The sequence below is a fragment of the Rutilus rutilus genome, assembly GCF_951802725.1.
Source record: "Rutilus rutilus genome assembly, chromosome: 7".
Lineage (NCBI taxonomy): Eukaryota > Metazoa > Chordata > Actinopteri > Cypriniformes > Leuciscidae > Rutilus > Rutilus rutilus.
In genome coordinates this window covers 9,679,655-9,700,695 of record NC_140221.1, presented here as the reverse complement: position 1 = coordinate 9,700,695, position 21,041 = coordinate 9,679,655, and the positions used below count along the sequence as shown (strand labels likewise).

Sequence of the window (21,041 nt, the reverse complement as noted above, 5' to 3'; positions counted from 1 at the left end):
AATTCCTTAATGAAGCTTAATTAAAAAGGACAGAAAATGAAAATCCCCACAGGTTGTTTGTTATATGTTTATGTTAATCAGTTAACGTTGTTATAGCTAGATGGGGCCCTTATATGACCCTTAGCTGTTAGATAACGCAATATATTGATGATAAGCTAATTAAGAACCTTTAGCTCACTGATTCATTCTTTATTAGTTGTAGATTATGTGACAGAGTGAGTAAAGATTTTCCTCAAAGGTTCTCATTCTATAACAAAATCAGTTTAGTTTAGTTTAGTTTAGTTTAGTTTAGTTCCTTTATTGTCCACAAGTGGAAATTTGTCTTTGACTTCACTATACACCACACACAATGACACCAACACAACATGAACATAACAACATAAAAAATAAAAGTAAAACAATAACATTCCCATGTACATATGCATAGACTACATATCCACCTCTACTCATATTCATATCTTCTCAACATTTAAAGCTCGAATGGCAGTTGGCACAAAATAGAACTAAACTCAGTTGTCAAGAAAATCAGTGTTCTGTTATCTTTGACCAACAGAGGGCATAACTTCCTATTTAATGAGCCATCATTTTACTCACTGTTTGGAGTCCAATAGGAAACATAACATACAGATTCAATCAGTATTGAATATTGTGACTGAATATTAAATACTGAATATTGAATTCCCCATGTTACCGCAAGAATTACCTGTTTTGATTGCAATCCCTTATGAAAATCAACCATGGTTTTATTATACACTCTAAAAACTGCTGGGTTGTGTTAACCCAATTTTGGGTCAAATATGGTCTCACCCAACGTTGGGTTAAAATTTCAATTTAAAAATGGACAAACCTAGCCGTTGGTTTACATTTTTAATGTAACCAATGCAATTTGTCCATTTTTAAATTGCATTTTTGTCCATTTTTGATTTTGTCCAAAATGCAATTTGTCCATTTTTAAATTGCATTTTTTAACCCAACGTTGGGTGAAACCATATTTGACCCAAAATTGGGTTAACACAACCCAGCAGTTTTTAGAGTGTAGTAAAAGTGTAGTAACCATAGTTTTTGGCAGATTGAGTACCATTTGTATAAGCACAGTGTTACAACAAATACCATGGTTAAACTGGTTGTAAAATATACCATATATATATACCATATATACAAATATACCATATGGTTAGTGTAGCAAAACCATGGTTCATTTGTAGTTACCATGGTTTAACTATAATAACCATGGTTTTTTGGTTTTACTTGTAGTAAAACCATGGTTAATTTTCGTAAGGGATGAATGCAATCAGCTTACAACCTTACTTGAAGAGATTTATATAGTTTTACAACATAAATTACATACAGTCATACCAGAACCAACCATTTAATAGAGGCTACCCAATGGCTCTGATTTTTGTTCCAGGTTTTTGAACTACAATCTGAGCAGCTCTATATGCCATTTGAGTGAGTGACATGTATTCTAAGACACAGCAATAAAATGCTATATAATACGTTATAGCCTAACTGAAGGCATGGCGTGTTCATACAGTGGGTACGGAAAGTATTCAGACCCCCTTAAATTTTTCACTCTTTGTTATATTGCAGCCATTTGCTAAAATCATTTAAGGTCATTTTTTTCCCCTCATTATTGTACACACAGCACCCCATATTGACAGAAAAACACAGAATTGTTGACATTTTTGCACATTTATTAAAAAAGAAAAACTGAAATATCACATGGTCCTAAGTATTCAGACCCTTTGCTCAGTATTTAGTAGAAGCACCCTTTTGATCTAATACAGCCATGAGTCTTTTTGGGAAAGATGCAACAAGTTTTTCACACCTGGATTTGGGTATCCTCTGCCATTCCTCCTTGCAGATCCGCTCCAGTTCTGTCAGGTTGGATGGTAAACGTTGGTGGACAGCCATTTTCAGGTCTCTCCAGAGATGCTCAATTGGGTTGAAGTCAGGGCTCTGGCTGGGCCATTCAAGAACAGTCACAGAGTTGTTGTGAAGCCACTCCTTCGTTATTTTAGCTGTGTGCTTAGGGTCATTGTCTTGTTGGAAGGTGAACCTTCGGCCCAGTCTGAGGTCCAGAGCACTCTGGAGAAGGTTTTCGTCCAGGATATCCCTGTACTTGGCCGCATTCATCTTTCCCTCGATTGCAACCAGTCGTCCTGTCCCTGCAGTTGAAAAACACCCCCACAGCATGATGCTGCCACCACCATGCTTCACTGTTGAGACTGTATTGGACAGGTGATGAGCAGTGCCTGGTTTTCTCCACACATACCGCTTAGAATTAAGGCCAAAAATTTCTATCTTGGTCTCATCAGACCAGAGAATCTTATTTATCACCATCTTGGAGTCCTTCAGGTGTGCTTTCATGTGTCTTGCACTGAGGAGAGGCTTCCGTCGGGCCACTCTGCCATAAAGCCCCGACTGGTGGATGGCTGCAGTGATGGTTGACTTACTACAACTTTCTCCCATCTCCCGACTGCATCTCTGGAGCTCAGCCACAGTGATCTTTGGGTTCTTCTTTACCTCTCTCACCAAGGCTCTTCTCCCCCGATAGCTCAGTTTGGCCGGACGGCCAGCTCTAGGAAGGGTTCTGGTCGTCCCAAACGTCTTCCATTTAAGGATTATGGAGGCCACTGTGCTCTTAGGAACCTTAAGTGCAGCAGAATTTTTTTTGTAACCTTGGCCAGATCTGTGCCTTGCCACAATTCTGTCTCTGAGCTCTTCAGGCAGTTCCTTTGACCTCATGATTCTCATTTGCTCTGACATGCACTGTGAGCTGTAAGGTCTTATATAGACAGGTGTGTGGCTTTCCTAATCAAGTCCAATCAGTATAATCAAACACAGCTGGACTCAAATGAAGGTGTAGAACCATCTCAAGGATGATCAGAAGAAATGGACAGCACCTGAGTTAAATATATGAGTGTCACAGCAAAGGGTCTGAATACTTAGGACCATGTGATATTTCAGTTTTTCTTTTTTAATAAATGTGCAAAAATGTCAACAATTCTGTGTTTTTCTGTCAATGTGGGGTGCTGTGTGTACAATAATGAGGAAAAAAAATTAACATAAATGATCAAATGGCTGCAATATAACAAAGAGTGAAAAATTGAAGGGGGTCTGAATACCCTGTACCCACTGTATTCTATGGGAAATAGATATTTTACAGAGACGTAATGTGTACAAAGAACTTGGAATGTCATTCATTAGCATGATCCAATTAGCCCTTGCTGGTGGTAGACACTGTAATGCTGTGTTTTTGACAACTTGAAAATCAAAATTTCCACCCCCTATTTGAAAATACCTGCGCTGAAGGTTGGACATTTCAACTTATAAAGTTGGAACAGACTGATAAACACCACCTTCAATGGGGCCATGATGTCATTTCCAAGATGGCAACATCTTGCTGAAACCACAGATATTTATACGTAGATGCCACAATCGACAGCTCCAGACACGTTGACAGGCCCGCCATCTTGGAATGGTCAACGTGTCGTCACTCACAGTAAGCCTGCATTCGAAATTGCATACTTCCCTACTAGATAGTAGCCGAAAAACAGTAGCCTATCTATGTGACAAAAGAAGTATGTCTGAACACACAGTACTTATAAAAAAATAGACAAAAAGAACCCGGATGACCTACTACTTCCGGCGTAATTCTGAAGTGTGTATACGCTGGACACTTTATTATCCCCAGAAGCCACAGGAGATGATTTATGAATGGCATGCAGTGAAGTGACACAACTGACACTGGTCACATGATAATGACAGCAAAGCGAATGTAGTATGTCTAGATTACATTTATACTATACACACACTCATACTATATAGATCATACTTTTAAGCGGTCATGAAGTAATTACTTCAAAAAATGAAAGAATTCAGAAAATGCGATTTCGGATACAGCCTAAGAATCAATAAAGCCACAAAAGCTTCTGGTTGTAAAAACCACAGAGATTTAAATTCCCAAAGACGGCTTATGTGTAGCGGCACATTGACACAGACACTAATGAGGAATCTATGTACAGTATGGCTATATATGACTGAAACTGTCTTGGTGAGTCATGGCACAATGTTGTTTTGTTTCCATTTAACCCTGACATGTGATTGACTACAATGCTTTGAGGTAAGAAGTAGGAAATTAAAGGGAACTTTGTCTGGAACAAAACATCTATACATCATACAACCCCTTCCAGACAAAGTATAGGCAGGTCATAGTCAGAATAAACTGTATGGACAAGACTTTAGCCGAAAAATATGGTAAACCAGGAAGACACTATTAATAATGGAATAAAACTGTCTATTTATACACCAATTTGATGTACATGTATAATGAATGTTAGACATACATTTTGATTTGTAGAAACAATAAAATAGGCTATACATTTTAAGCAAACAACCACGTGCTTTTATCCATCATGACGTAGAGAATATGAATTGCACACTTAAATGCCTTGCTCAATGGCACAATAATACAGCAGGATAAAATGTACAAAAATTAAAGAGAAGAATTTTTTTTTTTTTTTACTTTTTTGTTCACGCCATAATTGCTCGCTTTGAGTGTACGTTTTTCTTATGGGAAACCCTTGTATATGGTCTCTGTAGTTCTCCAGGTGGGATGAATATATCTGCAGGTTTAGCTGAGGTCGGTGTATTTGCAGTAGTTGTTGTGAAGTCTATTGTTGCATACTCTGTGTTGTGGCAGTTTGGAGTCTGTCTCAGTTTTCCCCTGCTGGTCGCATTTTCAGACTGTAGGACTTGAACGTCTGCGTAGTGTAAACCATCCTCATTCTGCTTGCGTTTCTTATTCACCTGGGCATACTGTGGTTCAGCGGACACACAGTCATACACATGAACATCAACACGGGCCTGCTTTGAAAAAAAAAAAAGTTGTCACAAAACATTTACATATACTCGGATAAAAGTAACATTTTGTAGTGTCCAGTTTAACCAACACACCTCATGGGGAGGAACCACAGGTGGACCTGTTGTAAAGATGTACATGGCAATCAACATCACAACAACTGGATAATCAAAGTTTCCTTTTAATCTACAAACCCAAATCCAGAAAAGTTGGGACATTTTGTAATACAAAATGCAATACAATCAAGAATCTGTGATTTGCTCATTCTCATTAACCTTTATTTAACTGAATAAAAGTACAAAGAAAAGATTTTCAAAGGTTTTACTGACCAACTTATTTTGTGAATAGGGCCTATAAGCAAATTTTGATTTTGATGACTGCAACACACTCCAAAAAAGTTATGACAGAGCAGAGGCATGTTTACCACTGTGCAGAGGTCGCTTTAACCGAAAATTTTCATTGATGGAATTTTTTTTGCAGTGATGAAAAATTCTGAAAGCTGTCCATAATTTTGACAGATGACACCGAGGGTGGTCTATTGTAAATTGTAACTGTAATTCTCAATCCTGACCACTTTGTAGCGAGTGCGGCAGTGCACTCTTGCTGACTATTAAGTTAACGGTCAACGAATGGCTTTTCTGAGGTAAGTGACATTGTTTACAAGCTGTTTTATTGACGTCTTTCTGTGTTTGAAACACTGATTGCGTGATTCCATGAGATGCATGATACGTGCATGATATGCATGAAAAATGGACGGTATCTTTCAATATATTTTTTTGGTGTTCATTGATGTTTATTTCGTTCTGTAACGTAGTAAAGAGGAGGGGATGATCGCGTTCACTCGCGCACAGCTTCACTTGAACTGAGGAGCTTGATCTCTCGCGTTACATTAAAGAGGACCAAAACGGCATTTATTGTTTGAATTTTGTGATAAAGTGGACAGAATTTGAAAAATGAGACTTTGTTTCACATCAAAAGTCACAAAGCACAAAGCTTATTGCTATTTATTGGACAAACATTCATGATGAAACCTGAAAAGTTCAGCTTTCTCTTCATAAATAAATAAATAAATGCATAGCCTAATCTAGCCTATAATGACGGACATTGCGGAAGCAGGGTTGCCATGGTCTATGCAACAAAAGTAGCCAAATGGCCAGTCAAAAGTAGCCCAAAAATAGCTCAATGCGATTTTCTCCATCGGGCGGCCCAATTCTACACTGAATTTGTACATCTGGGGGGTGTTTTGGGGGTGTTGGAGAGCCGAACCACGGACTTGGCAACACTGTGCGGAAGTCTAAATCGACTGTACCACTATGTCACATCACCTTTTCTTTTAATTACACTTTTTAATAGTTTGGGAATTGAGGATACTAATTGTTGCAGTTTTGCAAGTGGAATTTTTGCCCAATCTCGCCTGATACAAGACATCTGCTCAACAGTCTGTGGTCTTCGTTGTCTGATTCTCCTTTTCATGAGGGGCCATATTTTCAACAAGAGACAGATCTGGGGTCTCATTTATAAAACTGTGCGTAGGAACCTTACTAAAAGTGTACGTGCGCCCGAAAGCCAAAAATGGCGTACGCAAAATAATATTCGGATTTATAAAACCGTTCGTACGCCAGAACCTGCGCAGAATACACTTTATAAATCCCAGTCAGCGGAAGATTGTGCGCACATGCGTCTCCTCCCCGAAATAACCATATATGGAGCTTACAACGCCTAGTTTTACTATGCAGATCCTCATCTGCATATCATTTGCATATGATTATTCATCCACGTGATAACGTTTAACGGTATAAGACACATTACATTAATAAAAATCAAGCAGTTGCCTATCCTTGCCTTGTTTTTGAATACATAAATCAAATAGTGTAAAATACATTTCAGAGAAAGTTTTTCTCAATCTTTTCCACTGGCCGAATTGTATTTTTAATTGATACTTTTAATGGAAACAGATCGGCCTTGGGCATTATTTGCACGAAACTATTTTCTCAGACAATCTGGTATTATCATGATAAGCAATTATCTCTGTGGTTAAAACATTAAAACAAAGCATGCCAGAGGAAAAGTGTTCAAAAACACTGCATTAACAACAAATATTTCTATTGACTGAATTTGAATATAAAAATGTTGTAACTTCTCAGTAATGACTTCATGTTTAAGTGCTTAACTCCATTAGTTTAAATCATTATTTTATTTATTTAAACTGTTATTTGCGTCAGTTTCACTAAACGGCCCAACGCGCTCGCTGGCGCGGACATTTAAGAAGGAATGGATATTTGCTTCAAGTGTCAGGCTTGGTGAGTGAAATTATATTTGTATTATCTTTCTGTATATGTTAAATTTTCTTTAGATTTTCTGTCTAAAAGTGACCAAAAAGACACTTAACTCCAGCTCACCATCGGTGTCGCCAATTCCCTTCTGCTCCAGAATGTGCGTACGCACGGCTCAAAGTTTGCTTAAAGGTGCGCACATTCTCCCGTCAAGTTTGTTTTTTATAGATCACAACCTTTGCGTGGGAACTGGCGTACGTACGTTTCCAGCCCCGTTTTGTGCGTACGCACGCTTTATAAATGAGACCCCTGGACTGCAGGCTGGCAGCCAAGCACATTCCTTCTACTGTAGAGTTTCTAGAAACCACTCTGGATTAGCATGTGTAGAATGAGGCCTGGCATTGTCTTGCTTCACAAGAAAGATGTCATCTTGATGCCATTAAATGTTTCTGTACAATCCCATGCCATTTGCACTGTTGCACCCACATACTATGTTTGCTTTTTCACCTGTTGCTGATGAAAGTCTGGATGGTCCCTTTTATCTTTGGGACTGACAACTTGATGTCTGTTTTTCCCAAAAACAAGCTGAAATGTGGACTCATCTGACCACAGCACAGATTTCAACTGTTTTGGATCCTCTGAGATGAGCTTGGGCCCCAGAGAACTCGCCGGCATCTCCGCCTAGAACTGATGCATAGATTTAGTTGCGTAACAGAGATTCAAGTGGCATTCCTTTGTAGGGGAATTTACAGTTAAGACCTGGACCAGATTTGATGAATGAAGACCAGAAGTCAGAGATGCAATCAACTGAAGAAAATCTTCCTGAAGTATAGATCGCAGTTTCATCAGCAGAAGTCAGCTTCAACACTCACGAGTTCTTAGGCCGCTCTCTTACATTCTCAAAACAACAGCAATTACACTCTAACACGTCACTAACTACGTCATCACGTCAGGTCGAATGATTCTGATTGGTTAAGGCACAGATAAACGTAGAAAATTGTCCATATATGGGCTGTTAGCCAGAAGCAAATCTCCATTGATTATCAGAATGATGACTTATCAGATTTAGGCACAAAGTGACCCACTGAGGTCACAAATCTGAGTTCCTATGTTCCAGTTTGTCTCCCCTGCGTGTCAGTTGCTCACCTCACAACGTCCTGTAACAAAGGATACTGACACACACACCCACAGATACACAGCTTATTCAAGGTTAGTTGGCCAAGCTCTAGCTCGGATCAGGAACCTTTTCCAAAAACATACTGATAAGATGTACTTTCTCTCAATAAGAGGTTCAGACAATATTTGTCAATTGTTCTGTAGTGATTAAAGATGGAATGTAAAGTAAATTCTTTAACTAACAGCCCCTTTCACACAGCGTGTTGATCCCGGGAAATTGCCCTAAAATTGCTAGAGTGCCTTCTGTGTGAACGCAAACACGTCCCAGGATTGATGCCGGGATCGATGCCGGGATGGGGACCTGGTAACATTGCTGGGATCAGTCCCGGAACGCGCCCTGTGTGAACAAAAGCCAGGACCAATGCCGTAAGGGGTGTGTCGTAGTGATGACGCACGTGCCATTGCACAGGCCTTTCTACAACCTATGCTACAGCATATGAGGAACGAGCCACTCTGCAAACCCAGTGGCGCTACTGGGGAGTACGGACTTGTCTTCGAGTAGAAATGACGAATAGGAGTTATCAGCAGAACTGACATCTGACAGGAGTAATCACATCCTGACGTCTCGTGTCTTTACGGGATCTTTACGGGATGTGTGTGAACGTACTCACAGATTCCGGAAAATCACTGGCAGTGTGAATGAACCAAAATCAAACGATCCCGGGACAAATCCCGGGACACATTATCCGTGTATTTTCCCGAATCTCTGTGTGAAAGGGGCTTAAGAATTGTCACGTAGGCAACAGGCCTGAGTTACTCAAGTGACCTATAGGCTGTCAGGGTCAGCTAGAAGTGTAAATATAACTTTTAACAGGTGTTGGGTGCTTTTCTCATGTAATTTAACTTTATAAGTTTAATTTTATAAATAAATCTCATAAGCTTGAAGAAGTCATTCAAATCATTTGATATTTAGAAGAACATATATTGATTAATAACTTGATAACAACCACTCAAACGACATTGAAGCGGCAGTGGATTCAAGATAGAGGGTGACACAGGAGTGGATTTTCAAACCTCTCCTGTCCCACTCCCACAAAAAATAAATAAAAATCCTATCACATCCCAATCCCACGAAAAATCTGGGGGAAAATCCCGTCCCGATCCCAGAAGAATGACTCCCATTCCATCCATCCATTCCACCCATTCGGGTTTTTTTGGCCGGAATCAGTCAATTACAGTAAAAAAATACAGTACAGATCACAGCATGCCTACCTTAGTTGAATAAATATCCTAAATGTAGTTTTTTATGTTATTTTATTGAACTGAAATCAAGCTTAAACAATACACACACATTAAATTTCATGTAAAATCATCCATGCAAACACACACACACACACACACACACACACACACACACACACGAGCACACATTATGCCGTCTTTCTCAACTCGTATAAATGTTTGTGTTACTTCAGAAATGTCGGTGAGTACAACTGAGGTATCAACTGACAGTAGTCGTTGCAGCGTGACTTTCATGTCTTACTCCATTTTGATTATGAATTTCGCAGCTACAAAGTGCATGGGGAAGCCTTCTTCTTTTATATTATTGGTTGGCATTGGCATACCAACTTGGTGCATTACCGCCACCAGCTGTTACGGGTGGAGCATATAAACGGTATATTTGTGTATAAAGTTGGGTATCATGGTGTTATTACGATTCCCGGTCCTGCCCACTCCTGTCCCAATCACGTGATTAATTGTGATTTTGTTTCTCATTCTGTGGGATTCCCCCCAAAAAGCCTCTAATTCAAGAATACATCCTTTCACCTTGATGCAGCAGCAGACTGGTTTAAGAGACAATGGGTTTTACGCCCGCCCTACACAGATTGAGATTTCTCTGGATTCCATGAATCTTTTCACAATATTATGTATGGTAGAAGGTGAAAGACCTAAATTCTTTGCAATCTTGCATTTGGAAATGTGATTTTTGAATTGTTTGACAATTCTCACATGCTATTTGGTACCAAGTGATGGGCCATGATGACCTAAGACTGAGATCACGATACCCTCACCTACCAATTCACCTACTTATTGTGGACTGTTTCAAAAGAGTTTAACTTTGGAAATGCTATAAGCTTTTCACTTTTATTTAGCCTCTGTCCCAACTTTTTTGGAGTGTGTTGCAGCCATCAAAATCAAAATTTGTTCATATTTACTAAATAAGTTGGTCAGTGAAAACTTTGTAAGATTAAAGAGAATTAACAAATCACAGATTCTTGATTTTATTAAAAAATGTACAAAATGTCCCAACTTTTCTGGATTTGGGGTTGTATTATCTCATAAATGTAGCTGAGATTTTTTATTGTTACCTTTTCCTTTTGCCCGTTTTTGTGAAAGTTTTCTTGGATTTATTCCCCATCTAAGGAACGAAAAACATACAACATTAAAAAACAGAAGTTGGTTTATTTGTTCTGTTGTGTATTTCCCTAAATGAAAAAATGTATCATTGATTGACTTATCTCTTGTGTGCACTTAATTGTATTGAATGTGTTCTTAGAGTACCTCAAATCTTATTTTAATATAATATTAATGAAATAAATGCAAGTTAAAGAGAGTACACATTAATGACTATGTTTCTAATACCTAAATATAATGTCAAGTAAAAGTAGTTTGTTATTTGATATTATAATTTAGCTATAAGTATAATTGCAACTTCATCATTACAAATGTGTAATTATTACAAATATTTAACTACGTGACATAAAATTTTCAGTAAAAAATAACATTTTAGTATATTTAAGTACACTCTTGTCAGTACATGTAAATCATATTTCAAAGACAAAAGAAGTAATTATGAAATTACATATTAAGTGTATTAATTCATTTATTTGCAAATAACATGCAATGAAGTGACAGAAAACATTAATTTAGCACTTAAGTACATTATTTCTAAATATATAATTTCTGTAGTAAGTACTCTTTTTTTAAATCATTATGCTAAAGTGTACGTTTTCACAATGTATATGAGGTAGAATAGTCAACTTTGTACTCTTTTGTTCCGTTAAATCCTAATGCAATGTGCTTTCCTCTTTTCTGAACAATGCAAAAATGTATCATATCTGGTTTGGCTTTTCTGGTGTCAAATAATTTCAACAGCATTTGTGTTAAAACTTCATATCAATAATGAACAGACAAAGGGGATTAAAGTTTCTCAAAGTATGACCAATGTAAAAGTTAGCATTATGGTAAATAGTGGTCAAAACACTCTTTAGTTATACAAATGAATCTAGTTTGAAGTAGTTTCCTCCCCATCAAGATCCCACTGCTATAAAACAATCACATGTCATAGAACCCTGTAGCTTTTAAATATAGATAAATACTGTAAATCATGCCCAGTACATTTAAAACAATTCAAAGATACAAATTTTTAGCTACTTACTTTTCCACTGTTTTGGTTATATTGCTCCCCATGGCAGAGATCGTGGTCAGAGCACAGTTAGCCTAGTGTTGATCATTTGCTCATATTCCATTTCCTGGTTCCTCTGTAACTTGAGTCCTGCAGGTGTTCCTCATAAAGAAAGCTACCTTTGTACTTTCAACTGCAATGCCCCAATCGTAGAGGCTGACCTTGAGGTCATGAATGTTTGACAATATCTTTAATGTTGTATATTTTAATATCTTTGCAGTCCTTCATTCACGAACTGGATGAAAGTATAGGTAACTAGATCTCCTTGTGTTTACAGAGATCTTCCTTAGTTTATAGCATTGTATGCTATTGTAATATCCACAATCATGTGAATGTAAACAAGTAAAAATGATTGTATTTTTTCATCTTTTTTTTTTATGCTATAATCTTTCTGTTTGAGCATCCCAACAAGCTAGGCATGAAACTGAAATTCACCCTATTTTCGTAATTTTTTTAATCACAATGTCATAACTACACCTTCCAGTGAAATGACAGACTTTTTTCTGGTGACGTATGCCAGACTTCTCAAAGCATTAAATTCGGCTAAACTCTGCCTTTCTTACATTAGATTGCAAACTCAAAGTCAGATCTGCTTCCATCCAATCAAAAACCTAGAACCAAGTCTACCGCATTGTTTTCATTTTCCACAATCCATTTTACTCAGATATGTCACGATACGGTAGAAAATATCTGTCACGCACCGTTACAACTTTAACATAGCAACATTGGCTCAACCAATGTTACGAGTTTGTGGCGAGACTATCTTTTTATCCAACCTAAAGCAGACGAACTGTGGAAACCGGTTTCAAAATGACATCATTTTTTACAATACCTGGATGTCATAAAACTGAGGCAAGACCATTATAAATACTTGCTAGCTAAGCAGAAAAGTTTATTACAAAACAATATTTATCTAGCAAAAATACACATGGCCACACATCCAGCAAGTTTATCAGGAGGGAACTTAACGTGCATCATAAAATTACAGTTTGTACAGTGTTTTTTTATTTATTTTTTAAATGAAGTCTTTTATGCTATTTAAAATAACAGTTTTACATTTTAATATATTTTAAAATCTAGTTTATTCCTGTGATGACAAAGCTAAGTTTTCAGCATCATTTCTGCAGTCTTCAGTGTCACATGATCCTTCAGAAACCATTCTTATATTCTGTACCCTTAAAATTACAACTTTGTACCTTATTTACCCATAAAAAGGTACTAAAATGCTAGCCTGACTACGTCAGACTTCTTACTTCCGCTCAATTTCATTTCGCTTCTGTACTCAGTCTGAGACAGCGTAATAGCTTTCCGTTTTCCTCCGGCCTGAAAACAGCCGGCCAATCAACGAACAGAGGGCGGGCTGAGAGCCGTGACATAGACGCTGATTGTACCGTGGATGCGTAGATTTACTTCACATAATCTGCAAAAGTCGTTCACAGCCATGTTCACTCCGGTATTTCGCTCGATGGTTTTGTTTTCGCATCATACATGCGTTTACAGTGGAAGTTAGATGCGGCTGAGCATGCGCATAACACACGCCATAACCAAACGTTATGTGATTGGCTTACGGGAACCAATGATTTTAAACTTCAGACAAGCGCCTCCCCGCGAGAAAGAAAACGCTTTTCAATTATGCCATGCCAGACTCTGTCTACGAAGCAAAGCGAAGTAGCAGAGTTTGGTATTACCAGGCTACTAAAATGCACCTTGTGTCTGACAGTGAAAGTCTAAAGTCTATTCAAAAGTCTGGGGTAAGTAAAAAAATTATTTTAAAAAGGGGGGAAAAATAAGAAAAAGTGTCAGTAAAGATATTTATAACGTTACAAAAGATTTCTAATTAAATTATCGCTGTTCTTTTGAACCTTAAATACATCAAAATATCCTGAAGAAGATCCACAAAAATATTAAGCAGCAAAACATTTTCAGTATTGATAATAATAAACCATTATTAATGATTGAGCACCATTAATAATTTATTAAATTAAGCACCAAATCAGCATATTAGAATGATTTCTGAAGGCTCAATGGAAACAGAAGACTGGAGTAATGATGCTGAAAATTCAGCTTTGCATCACAGGAACAAATGACATTTCAAAAATGTGTAATATTATTACAAATTGTAATACAAAATTGTAAATCAATTTTAATATATTTCACAATATTACTGTTTCTTCTGCAATGCAGCCTTATTGACCACAAAAACATTAAACGATGTTAATTATTCCAAACTTTTCACCAGTATTGTATTTACAGACTAATCTGCAGACTTTATCTGCACTAATTTCGCTGGAAATCTGTGGAATGCAAACTGTGAGAGAACAGAACTGAGAGAACTTCTAATGACTCAAAATATCTTTTTTTTTTTTTAAATAAACAAACATGCAAAATGTTGGGCATTCCAACACCATAGACTTTTCTATGGTGTCTTTCCATGTGGGCCTGCTTCTATCAGTCTACTTCATTAACTTTTGCTTTCCTTGTTGTCCACTTTAATCTTGAGCTGGTTGATTTTAGGCTCCAGGTCCTCAGTTTTTCGTGGTGCCTGGATACACATTATCCCGTCATGTGAGATGGACACCTGCACCAGCAGCGGATCCACTCCCATTGGCAAGATATACGTGCGGGTAAACTCACGACTCACGAAGCCATGCTGGTCCATGCGCTGAGCGTGACGTCCAGTCACCTCCAACAGGTTGTCCACAGTTCGCACACTGATCTCATCTGGTGTGAACTGGCACACGTCCAGCAAAACTCGATACCAGTCATCTTCACTGTCTACCTGAGAGAAGCCCCTCTCCAGCTGCTTGTTGATGCGGGGACGAATGTAGTAACCATGGTATAGGACAGGGGCCAACAGGTCCTTGGGACACAGTGCTGAGAGGGTGAGAAAAATAAAATAAAATCATAACCATAATAATACTCTCACAATGCTTCCACTGACATGTACAGTAAATGACACATCACAATCACAGCCAATCTGAAGTGAATGCCAATTAAAGTCGGACTTTGAACCTTTGAAAGGTCACGCAGGCATATGATGATACAAAAATGTACTACATTCTTTTTTAAGTTTTTAAGTCCAAAAAAAGAAGTTTTTCACAAGTACAAATTATTACTGCATAAATCATAATGAATTATTAAATCATAAAAGTTCTGGGGAAGTTCCACCTGCATGACATTAGATACAACCTAAACTAACCATGCCTTGTCATTAAATGTGAAATTATCTGACATTTTAAGAAGATTATTGACCTCTCTCTTATATAATTTACTGTATTATATTTTTTTCTGCATGAAAAGATATCATTTCCTGTGGGCTGCAAACTAAATATATATAAAATAATTCATATTTTAATGATCATTTTTTTAATTGAGTCATTTCCAGTGTTGGGCTTAACGTGAATTATGTAATCAGATTACTTTTTTTCAAGTAACTAGAAAAAGTAATGCATTACTTTTAAATTTACAACAAAATATCAAAGTTACTTTTTCAAATAAGTAACGCAAGTTACTTTGTTCTCCCATTTATTCACTGACAGCTCTCCCGTCCCCATGTTCAGAGAAATCGGGAGTAAATGAGCAGAGGTTGTGTGCGCTGTGTGAACATGACCATACGAATAAGAAAAAATTACCATCATTGGTTCATTTTTAGAGAGTAACGCAATATTATAACGCATAACTTTTAAGTTTTAAGTAACTTTCCCCAACACAGATCATTTCATTTTGACAGATTTAGTCTGTGAAAACAGTTTTGAGGTCAACTGAAATAATGTTGTGTCTCTGGAAAATAGTGATCTATGACATTGTATTATGAATATAAAAGTTTTTGGCACAGCAGGCCCCAGTGGCATGTTGTTACTAGTGTTATAACTTTTAAATTGAATAATTATTGTAATTAAATGGGTTATTATTCAGTATTTCCATGAATTAGGTATATTTCATGAATTAGATATCTTTACTTTCATTAAAATCTACAGGTTAGTTGTGTGAAATGATTACATTTGCATTCATAGTGTTGCTATTAAAACATATCTTCAATTAAAATATGGGGAATTAAATGAGAAAGTATTAATATGCCTGTATACAAGTCATAGAATAATTTTACCTTTCAGATAAATGTTCTTTCTGCTTTGTCAATTGCCAAATAAAAATGTAAATACAATATAGTTGATTTACTATTTTACATAAATTACACTTTAAATACTATATACAGTATATATATATATATATATATATATATATATATATATATATATATATTAGGGCTGTCAAAAGATTAATTGCGATTAATCGCATCCAAAATAAAAGTTTGTGTTTACATAATATATGTGTGTGTACTGTGTATAATTATTTTGTAGGCTATATATCAATACACACACATGCTTGTATATATTTAAGAAAAATGTGTAATTTATATATAAAAAATTATATTTATATATAATATAAATTATATATAAATATATACAGTATATGCATGCAAATATTTCTTAAATATATACATGCAAAATAATTATACACAGTACACACACATATATTATGTAAACACAAACTTTTATTTTGGATGCGATTAATCACGATTAATCTTTTGACAGCCCTAATATATATATATAGTCATGATTGGGTGGCTGTAACAAAGTGCACGACCAAGGAGATACTCAAAATAGTCTTTAATTGTAGATTCAAACAAGGAAACACGCAGGAGATAACTTGGAGAAACTGAATTGCACACCACTTCGACATAAACGTTTAACAAGCCAAGACCAAGAACTGTCAGAAACTGAGGGCTTAAGTACAAGGGCAAACAAAGGAGCTGATGAGTTAATTAACACTGGACAGGTGAATTAGATGAACCAATGAAACACATGGGAAGACTGGGTCAAAGGAAAACAGGCAAACAGAAACTGAACAAAGTTCAGAAAACAAAGACAAAACCGAACATAACCCTAACAGTACTCCCCCATACAGGAAGGTGCAACCTCACTCCAAAAAGAGTCCAACCGGGGAGGTGACCAAGGTGATGAGGGCAGGCGAGGTAGCCTCCAGGATGGTACCGGTAATACAGGATACCAAGTCAGTACCGGTAGTTCAGGGAACCAAGGAGGCGCTGGCAGTTCAGAGAGCCAGGGAGGATCGGCCTCCGTTGCCTTGACCCAGGAGCTTGGCCACTATGGCCGGGGACGCATAGCAAAATCAACCTACCACCCAGATACATTATGGACAGTGAAACGCTCTCTGGGCTGAGCCCTGGAATTTCCCTCTCGAGAGCAGACTCTGGGACTTAACTCACTGTAACAGGCTCGGAAATTTCTCTCACTGGAACAGACTCAGGAATTTCTCTCACTGGAACGGATTTGGGAATTTCACATTCAGGAATGGACGCAGGAAATTCTCTCACTAGAACGGACTCTGGAATTTCACACTCAGGAACGGACTCAGGAATTTAACACTCTGGAACAGACTCTAGAGTTTCAGTCTCTGGAACAGACTCTGGAATTTCAGTCTCTGGAACAGACTCTGGAGTTTCAGTCTCTGGAACAGACTCTGGAGTTTCAGTCTCTGGAACAGACTCTGGAGTTTCAGTCTCTGGAACAGACTCTGGAGTTTCAGTGTCTGGAACAGACTCTGGAATTTCAGTCTCTGGAACAGACTCTGGAATTTCAGTCTCTGGAACAGACTCTGGAATTTCAGTCTCTGGAACAGACTCTGGAGTTTCAGTCTCTGGAACAGACTCTGGAATTTCAGTCTCTGGAACAGACTCTGGAGTTTCAGTCTCTGGAACAGACTCTGGAGTTTCAGTCTCTGGAACAGACTCAGGAGTTTCAGTGTTTGGAACAGACTCTGGAATTTCAGTCTCTGGAACAGACTCTGGAGTTTCAGTCTCTGGAACAGACTCTGGAGTTTCAGTCTCTGGAACAGACTCTGGAATTTCAGTCTCTGGAACAGACTCTGGAGTTTCAGTCTCTGGAACAGACTCTGGAATTTCAGTCTCTGGAACAGACTCTGGAATTTCAGTCTCTGGAACAGACTCTGGAACAGACTCAGGAATTTCAGTCTCTGGAACAGACTCTGGAATTTCAGTCTCTGGAACAGACTCTGGAATTTCAGTCTCTGGAACAGACTCTGGAACAGACTCAGGAATTTCAGTCTCTGGAACAGACTCAGGAATTTCAGTCTCTGGAACAGACTCTGGAACAGACTCTGGAACAGACTCTGGAATTTCAGTCTCTGGAACAGACTCTGGAATTTCAGTCTCTGGAACAGACTCTGGAATTTCAGTCTCTGGAACAGACTCTGGAATTTCAGTCTCTGGAACAGACTCTGGAACAGACTCTGGAATTTCAGTCTCTGGAACAGACTCAGGAATTTCAGTCTCTGGAACAGACTCTGGAGTTTCAGTCTCTGGAACAGACTCTGGAATTTCAGTCTCTGGAACAGACTCAGGAATTTCAGTCTCTAGAGCAGATTCTGAGATTTCCTTCACTTTCCAGTCTCTGACTCCAGACTCTGTGATATTTCACACATTGGAACGGACTTTGGAATAAAGGTGGTAAGGTCCATGGAAGGCTCGGGCACAGGCTTGGAATGAGCTGGAGAGCCCAAATGCTTTTTGGATGTAACTGGATGATGGTTTATATTGTCCTCTTTAATTTCCTCAACAAGAAAATCAAAACCGCTTAGCCAGAGGACATGATTAATCAACTAAGGGTATATAACAATCCCCAGGAGATAGGAATTGAAATAAATCATCATCCAGTCCCATCCAAAAGCATGCATTGAGCATTGAATTGCTCCAGCTCACCAAATGAGACAGCTCCAGGAATTCCTCCACGAATTGTTCCAGAGATCGGCCTCATTGTCGGAGGGAGAAGAGGAGATGATCTTCAGCCTGCTTTCTTGCCCCAGCCAGATCCATCTCTTTCTTTCTTGTTTCTTGAGGTCCTGGATTCTGTCACGGTTGGGTGGCTGTAACAAAGCGCATGACAAAGGAGATACTCAAAACAATCTTTAATTGTAGATTCAAACAAGGAAACACGCAGGAGATAACTTGGAGAAACTGAATAGCACATAAACGCATAAACGTTAAACAATCCAGGACCAAGAACTGACAGAAACTGAGGGCTTAAGGGCAAACAAATGAGCTGACAAGTTAATTAATGAGTGACAGGTGAAATAGATGAACCAATGAAACAGATGGGAAGACTGGGTCAAAGGAAAACAGGCAAACATAAACTGAACACAATGAAAACCCTGACATTATTCCCCTCTCCCGGAAGGCGCGACCTCATGCCATAAATTCGGTTATAGAGGTTGTCACTCCCGTAAACTAAACAGCGTGTGAATGTAACCGTATTAAGGACAAAAAAAGTAGCATCATGTAATTTACCCTGAATCAATTTACTACTGTTCAAGTACCTAAGAACTGCATTAAAATATAAAGCTCTGCCTTATAGATTCTAAGTGTAAATAGTGTTCTAGAAGACACAGGAAATGTGCATGTCAAGTTTATTTAAAATTTGTGATACCAGCTACAGATCAAGACAAGGTTCTACTTACAGTGTCTATTTTTATCCTACAAGACACGTGACACCCTTACGCTGTTCTGTTCTAGCCTAACAGAGACAGGAGTCTTCACATTTTACTTCCAAATCTGCTGCTGAATTGTTTAATAAGAAGATCAGTTCATAATCAGTTATGATGGGGACAACAAGTTAAATTAGTCATGTCATGAGTGGAATTCTAAATATAAGTTGTTGCTGAGGCACCACATTTCGTTGTAAGAGGAATACAGTCATAGTATGACAGCATTATATATTATTTGGCTATAGATCCACCCTTAATTCTGACAATCAAAATGTTTTGCTTATTATAACTGTTAAAATCAAATATGACCTACTGTATGAGACCTGCTGAAGTTAGAAGTTATTTTAAAGTCATCAAGACATTCAAAGCATGCAAACCAATATCAGAATACAAGCAACGTAGACACATATACAGGCCTACATACACAATATACAAGATATTTTGCCTGAAATTTAAAATCAAACACTCTGATTTTTTACTTACCCTCTGCAAAGTTCTGATCATAGATTCGAGGAGGAGTACACATCTCATAATCCATACTCATTGGGTATGCATGAGGAACGGTGCGATCGGCCATTTTGATCTCTGTAGCAGGTTGCCAAGATAACTGGATAATTTACTGGATTGACAGACTTCAATTACTCAGATGTTTGCCGTGTGATAGAAGCAGGAAGTATAGAAAGGGAGAGGGGTGGAAAGAACAACAGGGGAACGGAGAAGAGAGACTGCGCACTTGAGACAGGAGGGTGATAAATCTTGCTACAAATAGCTTGTAGTAAACTCTGTGGAGCTGCATAGCCAACATATATACACAAATAGATATACACAAACACAGGGTGAATAAATGTAGACTCACAAAGCCAAACAGTTTAACAGCTGATCATAAGTTATAAAAAAGAAGACTAATGAAAAACACTACTTAAATTTGCATATCAATGGAAACATGCAAATTGATTAATATTCTACTTAAAAATAATAATTTATAATAATTTAATTTTAAAATTGCTTTTGCATTACACTAAAGAGTTAAAGAGTTACACAATCATTCAAATGTTACACTGTCATTTATTTTTGGAAAGAAAATAATACTTTTGAATGCATTAAATTTCTATTTCAAATAAATGCTGTTCTTTTCAACTTTCTGTTCATTAACCTTTTTATGTATTCATTTTGACAGACTCAGACAGGATTCCTACCCCCCATGTTTTTATTGCACCTAGGGAATGAAAAACAAGATTTTAACTTTTCAGAGAGAGATTATCAGATGTCCGCTTGAGTGGACAGTGTGCGTTTTTGTTTGTAACCGAAGAAGATACTAAAAATAATATTGTTATAACATAGTAATCCTGTGTGTATTTATCAAAAATCAAAAATATAATACAGATTCAATTATTGCAAACTCAATTGAATTTGTTCTCATTTGTCCAGCAGATGTATTTATAAATAACTTAATATAAGTTGAACTTTGCGTGTCTTTGGACATGATTCCATCAAAGATCTATACAACCGGTGAAGGTACAACTCTGTGGAAACCCAACTCAGACTATGTAGAAAATGCTCACGGTCCCTCCAGTCAACCAGAGTATTTTGATTTACCCTCATTAGCTGATAATTCTGATTATGTTCATAAATTACAAATTTATACCGTAGTTCTCCTCTCTGAGAAAACCTCAGACTGAAATCTACATTGATTGATTGATGTTTTCAGACTGTGGAAAAACTAGCGATCAGGTGTTTTTCA

General features: G+C 37.6%; 2 protein-coding genes across 3 annotated transcripts; both read right to left on the bottom strand.

The window, feature by feature from the left end:
* Positions 1-3,636: 3,636 nt before the first annotated feature.
* On the bottom strand, positions 3,637-12,075 carry LOC311293997 (uncharacterized protein). 2 transcript variants are annotated; one of them, XM_084414610.1, is made up of 4 exons: positions 11,693-12,075; positions 10,623-10,672; positions 4,960-4,985; positions 3,637-4,872 (listed from the first exon to the last, which is right to left on the bottom strand). In XM_084414610.1, exons 1-4 carry the CDS (start codon positions 11,722-11,724, stop codon positions 4,537-4,539), a joined length of 444 nt encoding a protein of 147 aa, XP_084270736.1. In that variant the 5' UTR covers positions 11,725-12,075; the 3' UTR covers positions 3,637-4,536. The 2 variants fall into 2 exon arrangements, with proteins under 2 accessions (XP_084270736.1, XP_084270737.1); XM_084414611.1 differs by having other exon boundaries at positions 3,637-4,869; positions 11,693-11,799.
* Positions 12,076-12,113: 38 nt separating this feature from the next.
* On the bottom strand, positions 12,114-20,009 carry hspb2 (heat shock protein, alpha-crystallin-related, b2). Its single transcript, XM_084414003.1, has 2 exons — positions 19,784-20,009; positions 12,114-14,593 (listed from the first exon to the last, which is right to left on the bottom strand). Exons 1-2 carry the CDS (start codon positions 19,875-19,877, stop codon positions 14,181-14,183), a joined length of 507 nt encoding a protein of 168 aa, XP_084270129.1. The 5' UTR covers positions 19,878-20,009; the 3' UTR covers positions 12,114-14,180.
* Positions 20,010-21,041: the final 1,032 nt, after the last annotated feature.